This window comes from Heterocephalus glaber, unplaced genomic scaffold, assembly GCF_053883595.1.
Source record: "Heterocephalus glaber isolate CG9 unplaced genomic scaffold, H.glaber_assembly_v1.0 deba00001538, whole genome shotgun sequence".
In the NCBI taxonomy this organism is placed as follows: domain Eukaryota; kingdom Metazoa; phylum Chordata; class Mammalia; order Rodentia; family Bathyergidae; genus Heterocephalus; species Heterocephalus glaber.
In genome coordinates, this window is record NW_028258333.1 from 23,868,006 (window position 1) to 23,880,977 (window position 12,972).

The 12,972-nt window shown below is 34.7% G+C and overlaps 1 protein-coding gene across 2 annotated transcripts in view; it reads left to right on the forward strand.

Moving 5' to 3' along the window:
- Positions 1-12,972, forward strand: part of Wdr70 (WD repeat domain 70) — a 327,702-nt gene that overhangs the window by 198,093 nt on the left and 116,637 nt on the right. For both annotated transcript variants that reach the window (XM_004848601.3, XM_013073525.3), the window contains exon 10: positions 4,015-4,189. In XM_004848601.3, the coding sequence (XP_004848658.2) occupies positions 4,015-4,189 (175 nt within the window). The remainder of the gene's footprint in view (positions 1-4,014; positions 4,190-12,972) is intronic.

Consider the following 12,972-nt stretch of genomic DNA (forward strand, 5'->3'; position numbering starts at 1 on the left):
GTGCCTCCAAATCCTGCTTTAACTTATAGCAGTTGTTAATTTTGTCCCTTTAGAAACATTTTAGAATAGCACAAGCCAAAACCAAAACAAAACAAAACTCTTAAACAAAAAGAAAAATGTGCTCATCATTTCATTCCCAGAGACAGATTAAAACCTTTAGGTGGACACTATTCTTGATCATTGGTTGGTGTCTATATACACTGAAGTATTTTTGAAAATAAAAAAATTGGTAATGCCATATATGGTATTTTTTAACCTGTTGTTCCACTTTATGTACTGTAGTGGGTACCTTTTTTTATCTCAGTAAATTCTTGTCAACATCATGATCTCTCAATGGTATAATTAATGTCTTTCTTTCCTCCATCTGTGATTGTTTCCTTTGCTGTGCAGAAGTTTTTTAATTTAATGCAATCCCATTTGTTGGTTTTTGATATTATTTCCTGTGCTGTTGGATTTCTGTTTAGGAAATACTTGTCTGTGCCTATGAATTCAAGTGTTTCTCCTATGTTATCTTGCAGCAGTTTCTAAGTTTCTGTTTTTACATCTAGGTCCTTAATCCATTTTGATTTCCTTGTAGTACAGGGTAAGAGACAGGGCTCGCTAGTTTCAGACTTCTACACAATACATAACCAGTTTTCCCAGCACCATTTGTTAGCAAGGCTATCTTCTCTTCAGAGGGTGTTTCTGGCTCTTTTGTCAGAAATTAGATGGCTGAAGGTGCACGGGGTCATTTCTGTATCTTCTGTTCTACTCCATTGGTCTACATGTCTCTTTCATGTGCCAGTAACATCCTGTGTAGATAGCTTGGTAATATGCCACTCAACAATATTAATTCTGTGGATTTACGCATGTGAGGCATTTCCACCTTCTAGTTTCTTCTTCAACTTTCTTCATTGTTCTAAAATTTTCATTGTAGAGGTCTTTGAACTCCTTGGTTAGGTTGATTCCTAGGTATTTTTTTTTAAGCTATTACAAGTGGAATTGTTTTCCTGATTTCTTTCTCAGCCAATTCATTATTGATTTATAAAAACTATTAAGTTTTAATGTTGATTTTTATCCTGAGAGGTTTTTATTTTGTTCTTTAAATAATGAATGATTTTGGCATTTTCAAATTCTTATTTTACATAAACTGAGATTATAATTTTTTCATTTTAATCTATTGATAATGGTGTATTTCTTTTTGAAAGACCTCAAATCAATTATCCAAGATTCAAACTTATAAAAATAGGAAGGGAGGGAGGGAAGAAAGGGAGGAAGAAACAAAGTATAGTTAATTCTGTATTTTTCTTTTAAGCTCTGCATTAGCTAAATGCCATGACACTACATTGTATTTCAATATTTGTTAGAGTCAAAGTATTTTGTAATACCCCCTGTGTCTTTTCTCGTGATTCATGAATTATTTAGAAGTATATTCCTTTATTTCTAAATATTTGGAAAAGATACATCCAGATGCATTTCTGTTATTTATTACTTATTTAATTTCATTTTTTGTTAATTTATATACTTTGACTTTTCAGCCATTTTTAATCTGTTTAGATTTGTTTTATGGCCCAAGACATTACCTGTCTTAATGAGACTATTAAATGTACATTTGAAAAGAATGTTCATCCACTTGTTGAATGTTCTATAAATTTTAATTAGCTCACATTGGTCATGTTTTTCAGATCTTTTTTATACTTATAGATGGGAAAGGCAGAGGAGTCTACTTTCCTATTAGTTACTGAGAGAGGTATCTTAACGTGTACAGCTATAATTATGGGTTTGCTATTTTACCTGTTTCTAAGTTGCTTTTGTATTTTAATGCTCAGTTAGTAGGGGCAAATACATTTAGGATACTTATGACTCAGTAGACTATTTTGAGAATTTCCTCTTAGCTTCTGATCATATTCTTTGTTCTTCTGAAATCCACCTTGTCTGACATTAGTGGTCACTCCAGGTTTTTTGTTGTAGTTCTTATTTGCATGTACTTTTTCCATTGTCTGTCTGTCTGTCTGTCTGTCTGTCTCTCTGTTCCCAAGACAGAATCTACTGGGGTATTGCTTTTACCTAATTCAGTCTAACAGCCTTTGCCTTTTAATTAGAGTTTTAGGCCATTTGCAATTAATGTAGTTATTGAGGAGCTTGGATTTAATATCAATCATGTTGCTATTTTTTGTGTTTATTACATTGTTGGTATTTCTTATCTTTTCTTTCTTTTAAAAGAAAAAATGGAAACAAAGTCTTTGTAAATAGGGAAGGGTGGAGGGGGTGAAGGGAGCACAGGGAATGAGGAAAGAATAAGAACCAAGATACATCATGTAAAGGTACAAGCACCCAATGATAAATGTAAACGTATTGTATACCTAAAATGTACCAATAAAAGAATTTAAGCAAAAAAAAGAACTAATTTTTGCTTATATTTTATCTCCATTATTACATATTCATTATGCATTAGATTGCGCTAGAATTTGTAATGTATATCTTTAGCTAGTCAAAACTTCCCAGTCTATATGCTGTTATCAAATATGTTATTGTCATATATTTTATTTACTTGTACATATTATAAACCTCACAGTACAGAGATATTTTTGCTTTATAGCCTATTTCTTATAGAGGTTTAAACATTTTTAAAAACATGTCTTTAATATTTACCTTCTTTTTACCAGCATTCATTTCTTCATGTAGATTCGGATTTCCATTGTGTCATATTTGTTCTACTTTTAAGAACTTCATTATTTGTTATAACATATATTGGATGACAGTGAGTTGTCTCAACTCTTTTCTACCTGGAAAAATACTGGTTTTATTTATTTTTGAAATATATTTTCACTGGCTAAGGAATGTTGGATTGACTTTTTCTTTCAGAACATTGAAGATGTTGTTCCATAGTACTTTTGCTTGCAATAGTTTCTGGCAGAAGTTACTAACCTTATCTTTGTTTTTCTGTACTTTATGGTTTTGTTCTACCTTCCTTTGGTGGCAGTGCACTGTTCCCTAAGGCTGTAAGTAGGAGAATAGTCTGTCCCTGCTCTATCCCTGACTTTGGTGGCTTGCGTCTTGGTAAAAGCTTAGGAGCAGACAGCTGTACTTTTATTCCTCTTCTGAGGCATCAGATCTCAGGTCCTAGAGCAGAGCACCAATCTTTTTTAGTGACTTATTTTCAATGTGTTTTCTGGTTATAGAACAGTATATTAACACATGTAAGTAACTTACAGAGTAATATGTGTACACAGGGGCCATATGTTCAACAGTTTTACTGATCAAGAGTATAGTTAGAAGAGTTTGGAGGCCACTGTTTTAGAGAGCATCTCTATTAGAATAGATTTGAACTAGAATTTGCCACTTGCTTTGTGATTTGATGACAGCATAATTCTCATGGTTCATTTTATTTCTATGAATAACTATAAATAAAGAATGTTTTGTAGTTTGTTTTGTTTTATTTTAAAATTAATTTAAAATTATTTATTAAAATAATAGAAAATAATTTATTATTTACTTTTGGTTCTGGGAATCGAACTTGGGGCCTTGCCACCTGCAAGGCAGGCAGTGGAATCACTGAGCTAAATCCCCAGTCTCGAAAATCTTTTACTTTTAAAAATTGCTTCTACATAACGTTTAAAAAATTGGGGCCAGGATTAGCTCAGTGGTTCCACTGCCTGTCTCGCAGGTGCAAGGCCCTGAGTTCAATCCCTGGTACCAAAAAAAAATTATTTATTTTTGGTTTTTTGACATAAGGTCTTGCTGTATAGTTCAGGTTGACCTAGAACTCACAGTATAGATTGGGTTAGCCTCAAACTCAAGGACTCTTGCCTCAGCCTTCTGAGTGCTGGGACTACAGGCTTGTGCCACCATGCCTGACTAAAATTTATTTTTTAACTGATACATAATGGCATAAAATTGTTCATATTAGTAGGATATCATTATTTTACATAACTATTAGAAATGTGTATTTAAAAGATGAGGCAGTCTTTATAGACTCCTCTCTATTTTAGACTTCTTTCTTTTTATAAATGAAAACCCCCTTTTTTGTTCTAGGACTGTGAGAATATGGGAGGTTGAAAATCCGAAGAAACAAAAAAGTGTGTTTAAACCACGGACAATTCAGGGTAAAAAAGTCATACCCACTACATGCACATATAGTAGAGATGGAAACCTCATAGCAGCTGCCTGCCAGAATGGAAGCATACAGATCTGGGATCGAAATTTGACTGTAAGTTATGGACATTTAAATCTGTACAACTGCCTTATACGTAGTGACAAACATCATGTTAAAATATTAAAAGGGTCAGTTTTCTGAGTTCAGATCTAATTTAAACTTTAATGTTAGTTGATCAAACATTGGGTCTTTTGCAGTAAACAGCATTTCAGCAAACATTCCAGCTGTTTTCAAGTGTGTATTAAATTTTGATTTTTAGATAAATTTCTGCTTTTAGTGTAAAAGTTGAAGAATGCAGTGCAGTTTATAACACCTCAATTTATTTAATTTTGAAAGTGAAGGGTTTGACAGTAATATAAAACAAGACTAAGCCAGAGAAGAGAAGTAGAAAAGGTATAAGAAACCACAAAAACTCTAGCATCATCCGTCAGTTGTGCAATTACTTCAGTAGTAATTCCAATGTTTTATTTTAATACTCTGTTATATCACATTTCAACAGCTTTCAGGTTTTCCTTTTCATTTTAGGTTATTATTAGAAAAAAAAATTTTAGAAATGAAGGGGATCATAGAATTCTTAGAAATAGGAATATAACAATTTGACTAATTCTGTGAATTATCAGTAATGTTTAAAAAGGTCTTTCTGTTATGTAGATGCTAAAATAAAAATATTTGATAAGTAAAGTGAGCTTTTATTACCATAATTTGGATTCTTTAGTGAAGTTTTTGGTCAAATTATTAATTCAATAAATATTTATTTACTGTGTACTATATATATGCCAGGGCTGTCTTAAGTGAGAAGAGTACTTATTAGGAATTCCTGCCCTTGTGGGGTTTACATTCTAGTTTTTAAAAAAATATAAAAATTTTATTCTGTTCAGCTTTGTTCCTCACACATTTATGTTTTGCTTGGGACCCCAGAAAACATAGTTGTCTTTTCAGGCAGTTAAATAAAAGTTAGTTGTATTGGGATAAGGTGAAAAGTAATGATGGGGCAAAAAATTCATGCTGATAATGCTGGAAATATTTTTGGCATTTTCTGTTTGTCAGATCATTTTATTTCTGTTTTCATCTCCTCTGTAAACCTCATAAAGCTTCATAACAGCACAGAGGTTTTAAAACTTCTTTGAATTGTAAACTAAGTTTTAACCAAGCAATAAATTTTTTAGTAACTGGCTTTCATCCTCTTGAGTGCTGCTGATTTAAACATAAAAATTCTAAAAACATGCAGTTTTCTTGTGTAGCTATAATAGTCGTGTTTTTGGTATAGTTCATATATTTGTGCCTTTTTTCTTAGGAGCATATGCTTTTACAGAGTAGTTTTTGAAGATTGGCCTTGCCTATCTTGAAATAACAAATATCTCCTGTTTCCAGTAGGTGTTTTTGTTTTTTTTTGAGACAGTCTCACTATGTACTTCAGGCTGGCCTTGAACTCACTAAGGCCCCAAATTGGCCTTGAACTCGTGATGATCCTCCTGCCTCTGTCTCCCGAGTGCTGGGACTGCAGACATAAGTCACCAGGTCTGGCCTATTTCCAGTTTTGTGGAAAACAAAACCATATGAATGCAGTTCTCAAAAAATATCTCCTAAAACATTTTACTAATCACAGTCTTTGATTCTATTCTATTAGAATTTAATAACACATAGATATATAGAGTATTGTATCACATCTCATTTGTTCTATTTTATTCATATTTTTACATTTGCATACTAATGTATGTCAACAGAAAATAAACAAATTGAGAAAAAAATCTTGCCAGCAGGAAACACAACCTATTTAAAAACATTTAAAAAAAAATGAGAACTGTTATTTCAGCAATTAGAAGTCATCCACAGGGAAACACTTAGCTGAAAAATAAGAAAGCCTGATAGCAGCAGCTTTTCCTTGCAGGAACCAAAGGATGACATGGTAGATAATGGCTAATTCATGTTTCATGATGATTAAGTAAAGCTATCATAATTGCTACATTTAATCATAAAACTCATTTGATGAACTTGAACTTTAGCAAATTAAATGAAACATTTCTTTTTAGAGATAAAATACATCTACTAATGATAATTTCCTGTAGTCTCAAGATCTACCCTTATTCTAGAATTAATGCTGATCAGTGTACTAACTACTAGCCACATTTGACTATTGTAAATAAATTTCTATTTAGAATAAAATACAATTAAAATTTCAGTTCCTCAGTCACAACAGGCACCCCTTTTTTGGTGGTACTAGGGACCGAGTCAAGGACCTGCCATTGAGCTACATGCCAAAGCTCTTTTAAAAACAATTTTTAAAAAAAAAAAAATTTGAGACAGAGTCTCACTAAGCCGCTCAGTTGTCCAGGCTGATCTTGAACTTGTGATCCTCCTGCCTCAGCCTTCCAGTGTGCTGAGATGACATAGCCACTTTTTAAGTGCTCAATATCCTCATGTGACTAATGGCTACTTACTGGACAATGAGTTTGAGAAAGCCTCTTCTGAAGCACTTCCACTGATCTGCCTCTCTCCCTGGTTCCCCACTCCCCATGGTAATACTTAGATAATAGAAAGGACACCAGTGCCTGGTTGGAGTAGGGTGAAGGAGAGGCAGAGCAGTGGGGGATGACATTGGAGAAGTAACAGGATTCATTATGACTCATACCTTTTGTAAATGTCGAACTTTTCAGGCTGTAACTCAGCCCAGATACTCTTATGTTCTTTTCCCCTCACCTCTTTGTGGTGAGTTCTTTGCTTAGATTTCCTGTACTTAGCAAGGCTTCCCCTGATCACACTTTATTTAAAATTGGCAACTTCTCCCTACCAGCGGTTGTCTGTCAGTGGTTGTCTACCAGTAGTTGTCATTTTCTTCCAGAGTGCTGATCACCATTGGACATGCTATGTTATGTGTTTCACCTCTTTATTGACTGTTTCCTGTCAATAGAATATTGGCTGTATGGATTGTTATCTGTTTTTGCTCCCAGCTATATTCCCAGAGCAAAGAACAGTAGTGCCTACTACACAACCGACCTTCAATAACTATTTGTTGAATGAACAAGTGAATCTACTTATTCAAAAAAAGTAACACGAAATGGCCAGCTTCTTTCTAAGAAAATGTTAAAAAAAAATAGTGGCATATACACTAGTTGTTTGTATATCTGAATTTTAATACAGACAAGAGAAGCATATATTGGATTCACTTTTGATAGCTCCTTTATATATATATATGCAATATGTACAGTCTGTGTATTTGACTCATTTTTTTATTAGTAACAGATTTTGCAAAACTATTTTTGTGGCTCAGCCATTATTTCTGGCTCTTAAAATAATTCAGGAAGTGTAGTTCTTCTTTTCACATAACTAACAGACTTTTTATGTTTTTGGAGATAAGTTCTTGTTATATAGTGCAAGGTGGCCTTGACCTCACTGTGTAGTCTAGGCTGGCCTCCAATTTGCACCAATCCTCCTGCCTTACCCTCTTGAATACTGAGATATAGGTATATGGCATGACACCCAGCCAAACTCATTCTTTGGTCTTATTTTATTCCAAGTAGTATTGGTATTCTTTAAAAGCTATTAAGAATCTATAGTAGTTCAGTGGAAGTACTTGCCTAGCTTGAGTGAGGCCCTGGCTTCCATCCCCCACACAACAAAAATAGAATTCTTATCACACAGAAGTTGTTTCTTCGGACAAAGTACTGCAGGTGGTGATGTTGCGGTGTTCCTTGCTAGGGGCATCATGACAAAGCACTGCAGCTGGGCAGCTCAAAGAGCAGAATTTTACTGTCTCTTGTTCTGGAGGCTAAAATCCAAGAGCAAGGTGCTGGCAGGGCTGCTTTCCCTGGGCCTCTCTTTTTGCTTTGCAGGTGGCTGCCTGCAAGTGGCTTCTTGTCCCTGTGTGTGCGGGTCTAGGCTCTAACTTCCTCTTCCTTTTTCTGAAAAATCTTTTTGCAATGATGGGGCCTAGCATGCTATGTGATTGCTCCACCACTGACTAAACTGCAACCCACCTCCTGGTATAATGCCTCCAGAAAGCTTACATTAAAGCTCACCTACTAGCCAGGCCTAGTGGTACATGCCTATGATCCCAGTACTTGGGAGGCTGAGTCAGGAGTATCTCTGTGAGTTCAAGGCCAGCCTGCCAAGACCATGTCTCAAAAAACCAAAAGAACACCCCCCAAAAATTAATCAATAAAATTTAAAAAAGAATCTATAGTATATTACACTCTTTGCTAAAAGAACATGCTGCATTTACTTGTATTGCAGTCACTTGGTAGGTTAAATTTTTGTCAGGACAATGAGGACCTATCATGTTCACCAAGTGTTTTCTTACTTTGACATAGGTGATTGGAGGGAATAATATTTGAGTTTTGGTTTAGCAGTAGGCACTTCCAACAACTTGATCCACTCTCCAACTCAGCCTCCTACTGATGCTTTGGCCTTCAACCTCTGCCAAAGCTCTAGGGCTCTCCCTTTGTGGAAATCACCGCACACTACAGTGCCTTACCAGAGGAGCCTCCAGCCTGCTAGATGCTGCAGGGTCATTTCTATAGTTCAGCAGCTGGCCAATGTCCACTCTTCAGCTGTGTCAAAGAATGGACCAGAGAAAGTTGTTGCAAGGGTTATATAGTAATCACATCAGAGATAGATTCTCATCAGATCAGGCCCCTAGTGAAGGAGAACAGCTATGAAGGAAAGAGAATTCAGGGATAGTTACTAGTGGTAGTTTATGTCTATCACACCGCAAATGTCTAAGTATCTTCAATTGCTGCTAGATAACCCATGTTAAAATATTGCCTTTCCCCTTTTACACCTTCTTCTTTATTAATGTATGTATATACAAAGATACAGATTAAAAAATTTAGTTTGTTTTCATATAGGGGAAATTTGCAATGAGCATTTTTCATTGGAAACATAGACTACCTTGTAAATTAATATAGTTCTTTTTTGGGGGGGGGTACAAGGTGAATATAGTTCTAATTCTTTGCTTTTAAACATTCATTGCTTTTAACTTTCATTTATTTAAACGAAACTATATAATTTTACATGTAATACATATATATTTTCCCACGAATTTTTAATTATTATTTTATTTGCTACTTCTCATTTTTATCCATATTTTGTCTCTTCATTAGGCCTAATATGTAGACCACTAAAAGTCTGCTACCTAGCTCAATAACATATTTTATGAATGACACCTGACATACAATTACAAATTTTGCTTCGAACTTTCTGTCAGTCAGTCTTGAGTTTCCCAAGCTCTTCTTACCCCATTTTTGGGATAGGATGATAAGGGCATGCTCCCACTTTGTCAGGTTATTAGAAAGATTCTATTAGATAGATGGGACATATACATAACAGAGTCTTAATAACTGTTGGTCTTCCTTCTTTTTCTTCTTAGCTCATTGGCTACTTTCAGTTCTTATAGAATGGTGCAGTTCTCAGAGTACTTAACTCTGGCTGTGGAAGACTTATGAATCTTGAGTTTGATGGACCTCCTTGCTGACTAAAGACATGGTTTAGAAAGATAAGAATGTAGGTCCCTTGCTATAGCCAGTCATTCAGTTTATGAAAAATACAATTACCATCAACAAATTAGGATGCTATGGACCCAATTTTTAGTTATGCATGAGTAGGTAAATGAATTAGAATTATTTTTTGCAGATATTCGAGAGAAAACATCTGACATAGAAACTGTTCCATGTTTTTGACGTGCATATTTTTCAGTAATTACTTTTCAAAAATGTATGTCTTTGATTCAAAACACAAATAGCCCTCAAAACTGTGCAAAATTATTTGCAGGCCCTAAACTTAAAATCTAATTTGCCAATTTTACTAAAAGCTGTAATTTTTTTTTTTTTTTTAAGAATAATGCCCTTGTAAAGTGTTACATTATACCATTAGAAGCAACATTTAATAGTGGCTTTTGAATAGGTGAGTTAAGAGTTTCTTTAAAAATGTGGATGATTTTTATCCTGGTTATTTGAAGTTATATGGAAGTGTTTTAATTTAAGGCTTCCGGTAAAAAAATGGCAAGTTAGACTCATTTGTTTAAGGAGGTTCCTTCCTGAAACTCTACTAAAACAGCAAGAAAGGCATTTTTAAAAACGTAAACCCACATAGACCAAAAGAATTAGAGAGGCAGTGACAACAGAAAAGAGAAGTCAAGACACGTGTAGAAACTGGGAGCCAGATGCATGAATAGTAACTGACTTAGCTAACTAGAGAAAGCTGAAACCTTAGACATAGTGGGGGAAGCCTTGAGAAACTATAAGAATGTTGATTTGTTTTGTAATTCCTTCCTTTACCACATGCAACCAGACCACTGCTTTCCCCTTATGGTTACAGAAACTAAAGAATTACTTTTAGACAGGATTTGTTAGTGTGACTCTATCTTCAAAGCAAAGGTGAAATAAGGCAAAAATCTTCATGTAGAGCCATTTCACTCTGCCTCTTCTGTTGTTATTGAGTTTACTAAGTAATTACCATGGTCCAGGCAATATTTTAAGTGCCTTTCATGTAATATTTCACTTAATCTTTACAGTGGCCCTGTTATGTAAATATTGTTATTATCATTTTATTTTTTATTTTTTTATTTTTTTTAGTGCCAGGGATTGAACTCGGGTCCTTGTCCTTGCACAGTAGGCGGCGAAACCACTGAGCTAAATCCCCGGCCCCTGTTATTATCATTTTATACATGAGGTAACCCAGATATAAAGAGATTGAGCTGCCTACCCAATGTTAAAGTTAGTAAGTGGTGTAACTGGAGTTCAATCTTTGGGAGTCTGGTTCAAGAGCCTATACCAGGAGTCAGAAATTATGGTGCATGCATGCTAAAAATATTTTTTACATTTTAAAATAATTATATTATTTTTCTATGGCTGTTGTAACAAATTATCACAAACCTGGTTCTTCATAAGAACACAATGTATTATCTTACAATTCTGTGGGTTAGAAGTCTCACTGGGCTAAAATCAGGATGTTGGTAGAGCTGTCTTCCTTTCTGGAGGCTCTAGGAAAGAATCCATCTCCTTGCTCCTTCAGCTACAGAGACCAACCGTATTCCTTGGCTCATGGTCCCCTTCACCTTAAAGGTCAGCAAAAATGAGTTGAGTCTTCACATTGCAATACTATGACTTTTTTTTCACTTCCTTTTGTCATTTTAAAAAGTTTTTTGATTACATTTAATAATGGGATAAACCAAGGTAATCTTCCTGTTTTAGGATCAACTGATAAACAATAGTTTGAAACCTTAATTCCCCTTTGCCACATGAAATAACATAGTAACAGTTTGTAAGGACTTGGATGTAGAGATCTTTGGAGACATTATTCTGTTTACCATGATGGTTTTTAAAAAAATCAAGCCAGGTATGGTGGCTTCTGCCAGTAATCCCAGCACTCAGGGGCTGAGGAAGGATTGAGGCCCTACATTTGAGGCTAGTGTGGGGTGCACAATAAGTTTAAGGGCCAGCTTGAACTACATAGTGAGACCCTGTCATAAAAAAGTATTTTGTGATACATGAAAATTATATGAAATTCAAATTTTAGTGTTCAGAGTAAAATTTTATTAGAACAGCCTTATTTATTTATATATTTATTTTCTGTGGCTGTGTTTGCATTACAGTGGTAGAGTTGAGTAGTTGTGACAGATCCCCAGAGCCAAGAATATTTACTATCTAAGTCTTTATAGAAAAAAACTGTGACCCTTGGCATAAGTTTCTACTTTGCTTTTTAGTGCTTTACTTTTAAATACTAATGGACAGACAAGTGTCCTGAGACACTGTAACATGAAATACAGAAACTAAAACAAGCAGAGTAACTCACTCAGAGGAGAATGAGAGAGCATAGAAAATGCAAGAAAATTTTCAGAAAAAGAAATCTGCCTATAATTAATATTCTCAGAAAAAGAAAGAGAGAATAGTGCAACCAAGAAACTAAAGCAGAATACTTCCAAGAAAAAAAAAAGTAAACATTTAGATATCATGAAAGAGCTCCTGGAAGATAAACAGCAAAGGAGGAAAACATATTAGAGTATTGAAGTCTCCTAGAAAGTAGATGTAAATATAGTGAAAGAAATCTCCTAAAAGTAGAATATAAACCAATGAAAGAGAAAACATAGGAGACTCCGAGTCAATTCAGGACTCAGTAATGGACTAAAAAGCTCTAGATAGAGAAAATATAAGGGAGAGAGGATAGAATTGGGTAAGAAATTAGAGTTACACAAAAAAAGTCTCAGAAGTGAAAACAAAACAAAAAAGTAACTCTCCAGATGGGAAGGACTCATCTGGAAGGAATGAAGAAGACTCACACCATGTCGTGCGTCTTGAAATTTTGGGACACTAAGAATATAAAAAAGATCATAAAACTACAGAGTGAGAATAAAGTAGAAAACATGTAACAGAATAATAATGGGGCATGTAGCAGAATAATAACAGAAGAATAATGGTAATTTAGGATGTTGGTAAGACAGTTGCTTAAATGTAAGATCATGGACTTCGCTCAGGAGAGGCTGATGAATGGGAAAGTAGAGATTATATCATTCATTCCACAGAAATTATTGAGCCTCCTCTCTGGTCCAAGGTGTGGGAATAACACAGTGAAGAAAGCAGAGATTCCATCTAATGCTTTCAGAGGCCCTGAAGAAGTGGAAAATTCAAGGATGCACCTTGAGGCCATAATGTTAAGTGAAGTAACTCAGACACACAAGCTTAAATATCCCATGGTTCTCTTATGTGAAAAAAAAATATTTTAATTTTAAATATATATAAATGAAATAAAAGATAGATGAGAGAGAGGAGAGAGAGAGAAAGATATTGTAATCCAGCATGGACAGTGTATCTAAAGTGTACCTTGAAACTTTGCCAGGGATTTAG